This window comes from Anomaloglossus baeobatrachus, chromosome 2, assembly GCF_048569485.1.
Source record: "Anomaloglossus baeobatrachus isolate aAnoBae1 chromosome 2, aAnoBae1.hap1, whole genome shotgun sequence".
Classification (NCBI taxonomy): Eukaryota; Metazoa; Chordata; class Amphibia; order Anura; family Aromobatidae; genus Anomaloglossus; species Anomaloglossus baeobatrachus.
In genome coordinates this window covers 563,323,309-563,337,948 of record NC_134354.1, presented here as the reverse complement: position 1 = coordinate 563,337,948, position 14,640 = coordinate 563,323,309, and the positions used below count along the sequence as shown (strand labels likewise).

Here is a 14,640-nt window from a genome sequence, read left to right as displayed (position 1 = left end):
CAAACAACAAGCTGTCACACAGTTATGTCAACAGAAAAATAAAATAGTTTTGGCTCTTGGAATAAGGGAAGGAAAAAACAAAAGTGCAAAAATGGAAAATCGTTCAGTCTACAACGGGTTAAGGGCGTTTGGTCATTGCTCAAACACCCTTAAAATGTTGAATTTGAGGCAAAACATATCAAAATGGCTTTGGGTGTAAAGTTTTAATCAACAGAAATATATATGAAATCTAGATTATAAGGATCCCATTCTGTATTACTAGGAAACATAAGAACATCTAATGCAGGAGTGTCAAACTCAAGGCCTGTGGGCCAAATCCCTGCCACCACATCATTTTATGTGGCTTGCAAGATCAAGACATAGAAGAATCGGCTCTGCACTTTCCCCGTACGTAGAGCCGGTCCTTCTGTGTCCACTGCCTGTAAATTTAATTTAAAGAGCTGTGTAGAGGTGTGTGCCGAAGCACAAAATTCAAGATGGCACCTGCCCAATGAGCTGGTGCCACCCCCCCCTACTACATACCCTTTTGTTTTGCCACAAGTGCGTGGTTTGTAAGGAATGAAAAAAAATGGATTTTATTTTTACTTGGATGTTTTCCTAGAAAACCTTTTCTTAGTGCATCACCTGCGGGCCAGGCATTCATTCCATGCACCGTCAATACCTGTTTCTTGGCTCCCATGTGGTGAGCAGGACTTTTGCCTTTTTTTTGCATTTAGCATAGTGAGTTGTCTATCTTGGACTCTGAGGTCTAGGACAGCGCCCTTAGCATTACAACCCAGGGACAGCGGCCTTAGCCCTACAACCCAGGGACAGCGCCCTTATCCCTACAACCCAGGGACAGCGCCCTTATCTCTACAACCCAGGGACAGCTCTTGGGCAGCCCTTCCACAATAGCTCTAGTACCCAGGGACAGCTATCTTATAGTCCTACTACCTACGAACAGATCTCTTACAGCCCCACTACCTCATGACAGCTGTTTGTCACACTAAGTATAGGAAAATACTGAGCGAATGACAAAAAAGGTAGGGAAGGGGGAGATGGTGAACCCTGATAAAACCTTCCACTGGCCCATGGCTTTCCTGATGTCCATAGATAGGTTCTGCACCTATGCGCCAAGCAAGACACCTGGCCCTGGCTGACCCTGAACTGGGCCCTAAGTAATCAACGGGCAGGATTAGCACTAGTCAACCCCAATAAGTCCTATAGAACACACAAGGAAAACAAACATGGGAAAGCAAACAAACAACTTATCTCCAAGATGGCTTAAGGCCCCGTCACACTAAGCAACATCGCTAGCAACATCGCTGCTAACGAACAACATTTGTGACGTAGCAGCGATGTTGCTAGCGATGATGCTGTGTGTGACATCCAGCAACAACCTGGCCCCTGCTGTGAGGTCGCTGGTTGTTGCTGAATGTCCTGGGCCATTTTTTAGTTGTTGCTCTCCCGCTGTGAAGCACAGATCGCTGTGTGTGACAGCGACAAAGCAACAACTAAATGTGCAGGCAGCAGGAGCCGGCTTCTGCGGAGGCTGGTAACCACAGTAAACATCGGGTAACCAAGAAGCCCTGTCCTTGGTTACCCGATATTTACCTTTGTTACCAGCCTCCGCCGCTCTCACTGTCAGTGCCGGCTCCTGCTCTGTGCCCATGTAGCTGCAGGACACATCGGGTTAATTAACCCGATGTGTGCTGTAGCTAGGAGAGCAGGGAGCCAGCGCTAAGCGTTGTGCGCTGCTCCCTGCTCTGTGCACTTGTAGCTGCAGGACACATCGGGTTAATTAACCCGATGTGTGCTGTAACTAGGAGAGCAAGGAGCCAGCACTAAACGGTGTGCGCTGCTCCCTGCTCTGTGCAGCTGCACCCTGTACTCTATACCCTATATATGTACCCTGTGCAGCTGCACCCGGTGTGCGCTGCTCCCTGCTCTGTGCACATTTAGCTGCAGCACACATCGGGTAATTAACTCGATGTGTGCTGTAACTAGGAGAGCAGGGAGCCAGCGCTCAGTGTGCGCTGCTCCCTGCTCTCTGCACGTGTAGCTGCATGCGCTGGTAACCAAGGTAAATATCGGGTTGGTTACCCGATATTTAACTTAGTTACCAAGCGCAGCATCTTCCACGCGGCGCTGGGGGCTGGTCACTGGTTGCTGGTGAGCTCACCAGCAACTCGTGTAGCCACGCTCCAGTGATCCCTGCCAGGTCAGGTTGCTGGTGGGATCGCTGGAGCGTCGCAGTGTGACATCTCATCAGCAACCTCCTAGCAACTTACCAGCGATCCCTATCGTTGTTGGGATCGCTGGTAAGTTGTTTAGTGTGTCTGGACCTTTAGGGAGAGGAACAGCAGCATACAACATTTCTCCAGATGATTACAGGCTGACTGCTTGCAATCAGGACTGTATAGAAACTTAACTCTATCACCAGCAACATACCAAGGGGAAATGCAGGTATATAAAGATACAGAGTGTGAGGGATAATGATAAGCAGATGAAAGGAAAAGAACTCTGCAGGGCCCTAAAGGGGAAAGAGTAAACCTTAACAGAGAAGACACAAAAAACTCCATTCACACCACAGATGAAAGGATGGAATATCAAGGAGCAGTTTGTGCAGCCAAACGCAGCGACCTTCTGCACCCACACACCACAGGGTTGTCTGTTAATCGTGACACCCGTGATACTATTACATAATCCTACTACCCAGAGATAGGTCTTGGATAGCCCTGCTACCCTTGCACTACTACGCTGTGTCTGTCGTATAGCTCTAGCCTAGGGACAGATGTCATATACTCCTACTACCCAAGTACAGCTGTTTTATACCACTACTACCCTGAGACAGCTGTTGTATAGCCATACTACCCAGGGAGAGCTCTCCTATAGTCCTACTATCCATGGGCATCTCTCTTATAGCTCTACTACACATGAACAGCTCTTGTACAACCCTACAACCCAGGGACAGCTGTCGTACAGCCCTACTACTCAGGGACAGCTCTCGTATAGCCCTTCTATTAGTTGTATTCAAAAGTATCTAGACACACTCGAATAATGACCCAAGATGAACAGAAAAATAGTGTTTAACAGGGACAAATGCAAAGTCCTATATCTGGGTACAAGAAATGTAAAAAGCATATATAGTATGGAAGAAATAAAACTAAGCGATAGCACAGAGGAAAAGGAACTGGGTATAATAGTAGATCCCAGATTCAACATGAGCCAGCCACGGGATACTGCAGCTAAAAAAGCCAACAAAATTCTGGGATATATCAAGGCAAGAATTGAATTTAGATCAAGAGAGGTTGTTATGACTTGCCCTGATCAGACCTCATCTGGAATACTGTGTACAGTTCTGGGTGCCCCAATTCAAGAAAGACATTGATCTATTGGAGGAAGTCCAGAGAAAAGCAACCAAAATGGTAGAAGGTCTGAAAATTATGTCATATGAAGACCGGATGAAAGAACTAGGAATGTTTAGTTTGCAAAAGAGAAGGCTGAGAGGACACTTACAGGTGCATTTCAATAAATTAGAATATCATCAAAAAGTTAATTTATTTCAGTAATTCAATACAAAAAGTGAAACACATATATTATATAGAGTAATAACAAACAGAATGCTCTATTTCAACTGTTTATTTGTGGTAATGTTGCTGATTATGGCTTAAAGCCAATGAAAATCCAAAAGTCATTATCTCAGAAAATTATAATAATTACCACAAAACATCTGCAAAGGCTTCCTAAGCGTTTAAAATGGTCCTGTAGTCTGGTTCAGTAGGCTACACAATCATGGGAAAGACTGCTGACTTGACAGATGTCCAGAAGGCAGTCATTGACGCACTCCACAAGAAGGGTAAGCCACAAAAAGGTCATTGCTAAAGAAGCTGGCTGTTCACAATTTGCTGTATCCAAGCATATTAATGAAAAATTGAGTGGAAGTAAAAAGTGTGGTAGAAAAAGGTGCACAAGCAACCGGGATACCTGCAGCCTTGATAGTATTGTTAAGAAAAGGCCATTAAAAAATTTCAGTGAGATTCACAGTATGACTCTGCTTGCTTGTTGATTGGCCAGCAAACTCTCTTGACCTAAACCCCATAGAGAATCTATGGGATATTGTCAAGAGGAAGATGAGAGACACCAGACCCAACAATGCAGGCAAGCAGAAGGCTCCTATCAAATCAATCTTGGCTTCCAGAACACCTCAGCAGTGCCACAGGCGGATCACTTCTATGCCATACCGCATTGATGCAGTAATTAATGAAAAAGGAGCCCCGACCAAGTATTGAGTGCATTTATTGTACATACTTTTCAGTAGGTCAACATTTCTGAGTTTAAATTTTTTTTTCAGTTGGTCTTATATAATATTCTCATTTTGTGATATAATGACTTTTGGGTCTTCAATGGCTGTAAGCCATAATCATCAACATTAACAGAAATACATACTTGAAATAGATCACTCTGTAATGACTCTATATAATATATGCTTTTCCCTTTTTGTATTGAGTTACTGAAATAAATTAACTTTTTGATGATATTCTAATTTCTTGAGATGCACCTGTAATAGCGTTCTACAAATATTTGAAAAGTAGTCACAGTGCAGAGGGAACTAACCTATTCTCATTAGCATAAGGAAGGAATAGAAGCAATGGGATGAAACTAAAAGGAAGGAGATTCAGATTAGACATTTAGAAAAACTTTCTGACTGTGAGGGCAGTCAGATACTGGAAAAGGAAACCATGGGAGGTAGTGAGCTTTCCATCAATGGAAATCTTCAAGTGTAAGCTGGATAAACATATAGCTGGGATGATTTAGGAAACCTGCACTCGCAGGAGGTTGTACCTGATGGCCCTTGAGGCCCCCTCTAACGCTACTATTCTGTGATTCTATCCAGGGACCGCTCTCGTACAGCCCTACAAACCAGGGACAGCTCTCATATAGCCCTCCTACCCATGGACAGCTCTCTTATAGACCCTTGCCAGTTTGTGTATTGCAGTTTATGCTCATACTGTGTTGCGTGGAGATCTGCATGAGTCCTTACAATTATAAGCAGCTCTTTGAAGGCAGCTATAATGCTGATGTGGCCCCTTGTAAAAATTAGTTTGACACCCTTGTAATACAGTAATCATAGTTACCATGTTTCCCTGAAAATAGGACAAGTTTTTTTTGCTCCAAAAATGCACTGTTGCTTATTTTCAGTGTAGGTTTAATTTTACGATTCAATATTTTTTTATTAGGTTTTCAAAGTTTATACATAAAACAGTTCTAACAAAAACAATAAAACAGAATGTACTGTATAGCATTACGTCATGCTTTATCAAACAAATAATATAGACATATACAAAAGGAGAAACAAACAAATAACATTGGTAAAAACTATGACATACAGTCGGAAGTAGGTCTAATTTTAGAGGGAAAACATGGCTATTTCCTATATACTGCTATATTTACCCCAAAAAGAAGGCAGACACCCCCCAGGAGAATCTCACTTAAGAGACCCCGGAAATGTAGAGTTGGCAATTGAATGGGCTTCTCTCTCATACAGGTCTGCGTCGCTGTCAGGTCCCCCTGCGTTTCAGGGGTCACTCTCCCTGGAAGCAGTATCACTCTTGTAGAGTTAGTGAGAGCGGAGTGATACTGCGACCCGATGTGTGTGTGAGAGCAGAACGGCGAAGAACCAGACAGCAACACAGATCTCTGTGGGAGATCCCACATACTGTTGGTACTTGCCAGCTGTAGTTGTTCTAGGGCTGGTGAGTGTCATTTTTTTGGGGGAGGGGTGGGTGCTGTCTTCCCTCTTTTGAGGGTGTCTTTGTTTCTTTAATGAACTGCCCTGCTATATTCTTTAACTTTTTTTTGCTGCCTAGGCATTTCATTATTGAACTGCAGCTAGGGCTTATTTTTGGAGTAAGGATTATATTTTAAGCAGACTCCAAAAGGCCAAAAATTCCTGTTAGGGCTTATTTCCAGAGTAGATCTTATTTTCGGGCACACACAATAGTTCTGTTAGATTGCAAATTACAATACAAATACATCTACAAATTGCAGAGGTTAAGATATATTCAGTCGTAGACATTACCTAGGGTTTTGAAATGTGTGTTCAAGGAATGAAGTTATAAAAAGTGAAAATATTCGTTTTACTACAATTTGAAGATATTGTGCGTTTTTTTAGGATGGAAGAGAAATAAATAATAGCATTACTACCCTCCACAATTAAAGGGTCTTTTTCCTAGTTTTGAATATTTAAACAGTATGGGAGGTATTCAAACTGGAGTCTGTAGTGTGTGTTGTTCGCACTTAACTTTCAAACGTATGAATACCCTTTTATCTCCTATCCTTCATGATCGCCCATGGTCTGGCCATTGGAAAATCCCAAAAAACCCCAACAATTGGGGCTCTAAAGTGATTTGTGTAAATGTAGCACAACTCTCAGTTATATCCAGCTGTCCTGTTAAAAATGAATGAAGCTGCAGTGCGCATGATCACCCCCTGCTCCATTAACAATGGTCCTCAAAGCCCTAGTTTTCAAAGATTGGTGGGTATCAGGTCCTTTATGGATAGGGTATAACTATCAAACTTGAAAATACTCTTTTAAGTTTTCATTGATTATTTATTTTTACATACTGATATGCGTCTCAATATATTTACTTGTGGTTCCCTCTATTTGTGCAGCACATAATAATGTAACATGCAGGCATCTCTATAGTGTTGTCAGAATGTCATAGTAAAGGTAAAATGTTCTTACTAAAGGCACAGCAAAGGAGAATATAAAATGGGCTTGAATACATGAATGATGTCCTATCCTTGCTCTTCCTTGACCTTTAATTTACTTGTTTAATCATCTACAGTGATCAGTAATTACACCTTTGAGTTAAGGACTTCCCTTACCTGTTCTACAGCAGATACTTTACCTGCTAACTGGATACCTATGTCCATGGCTATCCCATAAAATACAGTCTTCTATATCAAAACTGCAAGTTTGACTCAAAAAAAGCGAATTTTTCAAGATAACACTATTGCACAATTCCAAAAGTTTACCACTCTTCCCGGACAAGTGGATCTAGACCTTTTTATCTTGTGCTAATCACACATATTATCTAAGCCTTAGAAATTTGATTTGTGCGTTTGCCAAGTGACACTGTAATTGCTACTCTAGAAGCAGTAGTAGAGGGCTTTCAGTGGTAATTACATATTTTTACCAATAACAACACGCTAACCCAAAGAATACAGTTTTTTTAACAGCTTGATAAACAGCTGTGGTTGTAAATGGCACTGGGGCTGTGGCGACAACATAAACGACATAATCAGAGAGCTATTGATTGGTAGATTTCATGGGAAGACTGATACAGCAGCTACCTATTGAATGCAGGTGCAAACAAAGAGGTACCAATTTGTACCATTGTGTTTTGGGTATAAACAGTGCAGTTAATATAGAAACTGATGCCTTTTACTCAACAAACATATTTAGTTCTTTAGTTCTTTAGTCATGTGATCATTGAGCTTTGATGATGAACCTCTATACAAAACAAATAAATTTGTTATACAGATTCCTCAAAATCATCAAAATTTTTACTTGTACGTGTCCACATACAATAGAGGGATTATTAGTTCTTGAGTTGTCTTTTTTGACTAGCTGTAAAAAAATCCTATGTAAACAGTTCTTAAAGGGAATCTGTCACCACATTTGAGCTATGCAAAACATTAATATGGGCAAACAGATTATAGAGTTGCTAAAAAAGTGATACTTGTGTGTCTTACATCTCATTCCTTAGTGCAGAGAAATTATATTTTATGACTTTATGTTAATGAGCTCTTTCAGGCTATGGGACAGACTGTGGCCTGGAGGAAAACACTGCTTCTTCATCATCATATTCCCCCCCCCCCCATATCATTCCTACATCCCTTGATTAAATCTCACACCTGCGCATTCCATCTCCCTCTATTCCTCCTCAGTGTTCTACCCTTCTAAGGGCTTAAGCTTCACATTCCTTCTGCGCAGGTGCCAGGGAGTTACTGGTACTTGTGCTCGTGAAGAACACTGGGGCCAGAAGTACCAGTTACTTGCCGGCACCTGCACAGAAAGAAACTGAAGTCTATAAAGCCTATACCCTTTCTGAGGCATAACACTGAGGAGGGACGAAAGCAGATGAAATGCGCAGGCATGCCATTTCATCTCATGCACCTGACATCACAGGGACGTAAGAATGATGAGGAGGCAGAGAAAGATATGATAGTGAAGTGAGGAGGCAGCATTTTCTTCCTGACAGGAGCCTGCCTCATAGCCTGGAAGAGTTCATTATGATGAAGTCATATCATATAATATGCATATAATATATCTGCAACAAGCAATGGCATGTGAGACAGGCAGGTATCACTTTTTTACTCTCTATAACCTGTTTGCCCATAGTGACTGATTCCCTTGAAGGTAGTTCTGTTCCAGCCTTCTCTAAAATAATAAGACACTGCCCCTCATTAAAGCTTTTGTAATTTTTTTCACCTCTCTTCCCCAGACTACTGAATCCAATTCTACACAGCTTGGGAGATTTTACCTTCAGGCGATTAGACATTTTGATTTAGTGGAGTGGGAGAGTTGATTGTTGATGTTAGGATTACTCTATTATGAGCTGCAGAAAAAAATGAGAAGAAAAGTAGTTGCTGTATATTTGAAGTCATTGTATTGTTTGTTACCTGTTATTCGTGTCAGGTTTTTGGTTATACATCATTGCATATATACATGTTGGGAGGGAAAAGGGTTTGTGGTTTTTAATGTTTGTTGTTTTTTTTATAAATGGTTTCTTGTATTGCTTGGGGTGGGAGGCTATCATTTGATTTGGGGGTTAGTGGTACCCTGTGAAAATTGCCCACTTCCTGCATTATTGTCAGCTACTATACAGAGCATGGAACTGGGCTGGCGGCTCGTTCTCTAATCTTATGACATCTGCAAGGCCCCGCAGGAAGAAGCCAGAGAGAGGGAGACGGACTTGCATACAATAAGAGGAAAAGCTAGAGAAGAGCAAGAGAATCATATAAGCATGGTATGTGCTGTTGTATATGTATGTATAGTACATTGAAGTTTTTTTTTAATTTGTGTATACTTGCATTGTATTTAGTGCTGCAAAATTGCTCCTTTTTAGCCATACTACACTATATATATTCAAACAATTCATTAACAACCATTTTTTTTGCATTATTGAGCTGTTGTTATAGTATTATTTAAGGCTAAGAACGCACTTTGCGTTTCCACCTGCGTTTCTGCTGCTTTTTAGGTCCGTTTTGAGAACCACCTTTTTCATGCCAAAAGGCATGCGTTTGGATTTTCTAGCAAAGTCAATGGAAAATGGTGATTTTCAGACCGCACTTTCCGTTTCTAAACGCTGCGTTTAATTTGCATATTTTGTGGTAAAAACCATGCGTTCAAAGAAGCAGCATGTCAGTTGTTTTTGCCATTTTGGGTGCGTTTTGCTAACATTGAAGTCAATGAGAAATGGCAAAAACCAAGATTCCTTCAAATTCCTGCGTTTTACCTGCTTTTTATGTGCAGAAAACATGTGTTTTGGTCTTCAAAAACGCATGCTTTTTGGTCATCAAAATAATGATTTGATATGTCCCTTTACACACACACATAATCCGACAATTAACTTTAAGAAAAATATGCATTTATTGCTATTTTAGCGATAAAATGTATATTACCGCTATAATTTTATGAAATATATCTATTTTCATTATTTTTCTCATTAATATAGATTTGATCCTTTTTTTCTCTTTTTTCATTCTGTTTGACTGTTTAAACTTTATTTAGCAGTGTCTTGATGTTGAAAACGCATCTGTCAAAACTCAGGTGAAAAAGCATGTAAAAAGCGTTGTAAACGCATCTAAAACGCGGTAAATACGCATGCGTTTTCAGCGCTAAAGTTCTGAAAAAGGCAACTTTAGTCAAATCAATTAAGCCCAAAATGTGCGTTTAGAACTGCAAGTAGCACAACGCAAAGTGTGTTCTTAGCCTAAAGATCATTCATATTTTAAACATTTCCATTTGATTCTAAATTCAATTATACTCTCTCATGCACAGGGTTTTTTCTCTTTTATGGCAATGCATTAAATATTGAATATTTTGTGTCCTTTGCAAATGACACTAAGAGTGGTTTACTGTGGATGTCTAACCTGGTAGCTGCTGTGAAAAGTAGACATAAGCTAGTGAAGCATAAGCCACAACCAATTAATTAGGCCACATGCACACATTGAGTATTTGGTTAGGTTTTTTTACCGCAGTGTTTGTCAAACCAGGAGTGGGTAGAAAATGCAAAAGTGGTTAATGTTTTTCTATTATACTTTTTCTCTGACTATTCACTCCTGGTTTTGGCTACAAATACTGAGGTAGCAAACGCAACAAATACTCATCGTGTGCATGTGGCCTCACTTCTCTCAACGCTGGTAAAATTTAAATTCTATTATTACAGTGCTGATAAGATTATCTTGCAAACTCAGCATGTTTTATAAAAAAGTTAGTGCCTATTTAGTGCTGCATTCAGCTGCAGTCTTGTGGAACTTATTTTCCTTGTTATGTCTGCTTTCTTCATCTCCAGAAAGAACCAAGCTGAATAATATATGGGAATATAAAATGTCTACATCCATACACCACATTCCAAATTATTATACAAATGCTATTTTTTTCTGATTTTCCTAAATGGTCAATGCAAATGAGTCAGTATAATGTTCAAATCATCAACCATTTGAGTATAAATCACATTCTATTGAACAAACCTCACAATGATAACAGTATTTGTTCCAAAACAAAAATCTCTCAAAATGCACTGTTCCAAATTATTATGCACAATAGAGTTTCCAAACATTTTATAAGTTGTAAAGAACTGAAAATCATTTGTTGAATTTGCAGCATTAAGAGATCACATTTAGTGAAATTTAAAACTTTTACAATCAAAAACATATTAACAGGCCAAGTTACATGTTAATATTGGGACCTTCTTTATTATCATCTTCACAATTCTTACATGCATTCAACTTGTGAGTTTTTGGATAGTTTCTGCTTGAATTTCTTTGCTGGATGTCAGAATAGCCTCCCGGAGATACTGTTTTCATCTGAACTGCCTCTCACCCTCATAGATCTTTTGTTTGAGGATACGCCAAAGGTTCTCAGTAGAGTTGAGGTCAGGGATTGTTGGTGGCTAAATCATTTGCAGCATGAGATGGTCTATTGTCATATATAAAAATTATTTTTCTACGGATGGCACGGTTCTTCTTTTTGTACCATGAAAAGAAATGTTCAGTCAGAAACTCTATACACTCTGCCAAAGTAATTTTTACACCTTCACGCCTGCCATATATCTCCCTATGATTTCAACCCTAAACATTACTCCGCCACTTCATTGCTGACGTTGGGTCATAGTGGTCATCCATCAACCAATCCATTACTCCATCCATCTGTACCATCCAGAGCTACATGGCACTTACTGGTAAAGAAGACTTTTAAAATTAGTCTTCATGTATGTTTGGGCCCACTGCAACCCTTTCTGCTTGTGAGCACTGTTTAAACGAGGCTGAAGAGTAAAGCCTACTTTACACACTGCGACATCGCTAGCGATCTCGTTAGCGATGTGAAATTCTAGATCGGAAGTGCGATCTTTTGAGATCGCACATGCGTAAAATGACCTATGTGCGATCTCAAAAGATCGCACTTGCGATCTAGAATTTCACATCGCTAACGAGATCGCTAACGATGTAAAGTACCCTTAAGTTTATGCACAACTATTAACCTTTTGAAGGACTCCAGAGGGACCAGCAGCTTCAAATACATGTTTGCTACTTTGTAATGGTATTTTAGCAGCTGCTGGTTTAATCCTATGAGTATGGCAGATACCTTCCTCACTATGCATTTATCTGCACAAACCTGTCCGTGCTGTGTGTGAGCCACAATCATCTTAATAGTACTATGATTAAGCTTAAGTTTTCGTGAATTATTGAATGCTTTAATATCATGTCCAAGGCATTGCACTATTTAACGATTTTCGGCAGCAGAGAGATCCTATTTCTTTCTCATATTGCTTGAAATCTGTGGCCTGCTTAACTCCATTCATGACCTATTACATACTGGTACATCATAGGTCATGTCCCTCCCTTTGATGCGAGTTCAGCATGCAAGCCTGCATCTTTCTCTACATCTGCTCATCTGATCATCTGACATGTGCCTCTAACAGCAGTAGGCAGAACAAAGATCTGTCCGTCACTATTAAGAAGTTAAATCCTGCTGTCATTCACTGACAGCAGGATTTAACAAGTGCCGGCAGGGAGTGCATCACTGTCTGCTCCCATTGGTGGGCCCCATGAGCGCATCTTTCCCTGCTCCTATCAGGGCTCCAATGGGTTGTCATGACAGGCGGTCAAGTGATGACCCCTGTGTCTATCATGACGAACTTCCTGTGAACAGAGGCTGCATGCCGGGGTTCATAGGAAGTCAGTGTTTCTGCCGTGGTCTGTAGAGCCCAAGCTATTGCAACTGCAAGTCACTTAGAGGACTTTTAAATACAATAAAAAGTGGAAAAAAAAGTTCTTAAATATATGAAAAAAATTAAATAAATACAAATGTTCAAATCACCCCCTTTTACAACATTGAAAAAAAAAATTAACCCCCGTCCACATATTTAGTATTGCTGTGTTTACAAGTGTCCAATGTATGAAAATTTAAAATAAATTAATCTGATTGCTAAACTGCGTAAGACCCAAAAAATTAAAAATGCCAAAATTACATGTTTTTGCCTCCTCCACATTGCAATAAAATGCAGTGCTGTGACTAAATCTTTGCATCTACACAAAAATGGTATTTTTAAAAACATCCGCTCAGAGAGCAAAAAATAAGCCATCATACAGCCCCAGATACCGAAACATGAGAATATTACTGGTCTCGGAAAATGGCAACAAAAGCGCCAATCCTTTTGACATAATTTTGAACTTTTTTCACCAATTACTGTATTTTTCAGGATATAAGATGCACTTTTCCTCCCAAAAATTTGGGAGGAAAATGGGTGCATTTAAAAATCCGAATATAGCTTACCGGGAGGTGGAGAATTGGTGCGGGGGGCTGCCTGTGTGAGTGGCCGGCTGCATTTCTGTGCTGGTGGCCAGCTGCCTATCTGTGCGGACATCCAGCTGTCTCTCTGTGCAGGTGGCTGGCTGCCTCTCTGTGCGGGTGGCCGACTGCCTCTCTGTGCGGGCGGGTGGCCGGCTGGCTGCCTCCCTGTACGGCCAGGTCAGTTTTACCACATAGTGAACAAGGTAAAATAAAAACCACTCCAACTCCAAAATGGTTAAATTGCCCTTTATTTGCAAGTTCACTGCACTTGGATTTTTTTTTACTAATTTCCATTACGCTATATGGTGAAATTAATGGTTTCATTCAAAAGTACATCTTGTCCTGCAAAAAACAAGTCCATATACAGCTTTGTTGATGGAAAAATAAAAAAAAGTTATGATTCTTGGGAGGAGAGGAAAAAGCGGAAACGAAAAAAACGGAAAATCGTTGGGTGGTGAAGGGGTTAATAATGTGGAACGTCCTTCTTAGGCTATGTGCGCACTAGAAAAAGGAATTTTTCTCAAGAGATTTCTTAAGAAATTTCGAGAGTGAAGGATTAGCGCACCTGCGTTAAAAAAATGCACCAATAATGCACTGAAAAACGCATACGTTTTTACCGCGTTTTGGTGTGTTTTTTGGTGCAATTTTTGCAGGTTGGTTTCTGCGTTTTTTAATGCTTTAACAGCAATAAATAATGTAGATAATAGATAGATAATCGATAGATAGATAATGGATAGATAAATAGATAGATGGATAGACAGATATATAGATAGATAAATAGATAATGGATAGATAGATAGAAAGATGGATAGATGAATAGATAGATAGATAGATAATGGATAGATAGATAGATGGATAGATGGATAGATAGATAGATAAATAGATAATGGATAGATAGATAGATAGAAAGATGGATATATGAATAGATAGATTGTTGGATAGATAATCAATAGATAAATAGACAGGTAGATAGATAAATAGATAATGGATAGATAGATGGATAGAAAGATAATCGATAGATAATCAATAGATAGAGGACAGATCAATCAATCAATAGATAGAGACCCTGTAAGGACACACTGCAGTTCTCGCGAGCAGTCATGTGTTCACATTACCGACCATGATAAATGACCTGTGGTTACCCCTGCAGCATCGCTCACTGAACGAGGCTGCATTGAGTACTGTGTCAGACGTGGTTGGAGCAGTCTGCAAGCATCGTGGGACCTGTGTGGATTACGCCGGAGGTGTGTGTTTGGGTGGTTAATAAAATGGTGAAAGAGGTGGCTTTTTTGTTATTTTATTTAAAACAAAGGATTTTTCGTTGTGTGTGTTTATTCACTTTACTTACAGGTTAATCATTGAAGCTGTCTCATAGACGCTGCCATGATTAAATTAGGACCTAGTGCCAGTGATGCGCTGCCATTAACTCGTTATTACCCCGATTGCCACCGCATCACGGCAATCGGGAGGTCTGGTAACACGCCGGGACTGTCGCATAATGGATGCGACATTCTCGGGGCAGCAACGGGCTGATATTCTTGGCTGCGGGAGGAGGGGGGCATTAACCATGGCCC

At 40.3% G+C, this 14,640-nt stretch overlaps 1 protein-coding gene across 3 annotated transcripts in view; it reads left to right on the top strand.

Annotated features, from left to right (window-relative positions):
• NALCN (sodium leak channel, non-selective) overlaps positions 1-14,640 on the top strand; it is a 1,011,261-nt gene that overhangs the window by 49,820 nt on the left and 946,801 nt on the right. The window contains exon 2 of one of the 3 annotated variants that reach the window (XM_075336707.1): positions 8,928-9,017. The exons of 1 other annotated variant lie outside the window; for it this stretch is intronic. In XM_075336707.1, coding sequence (XP_075192822.1) covers positions 9,015-9,017 — 3 coding nt within the window. In that variant the 5' untranslated portion in view covers positions 8,928-9,014. Of the gene's footprint in view, positions 1-8,865; positions 9,018-14,640 lie in introns of all 3 variants that reach the window. One more of the 3 variants, XM_075336706.1, reaches the window with a different exon arrangement.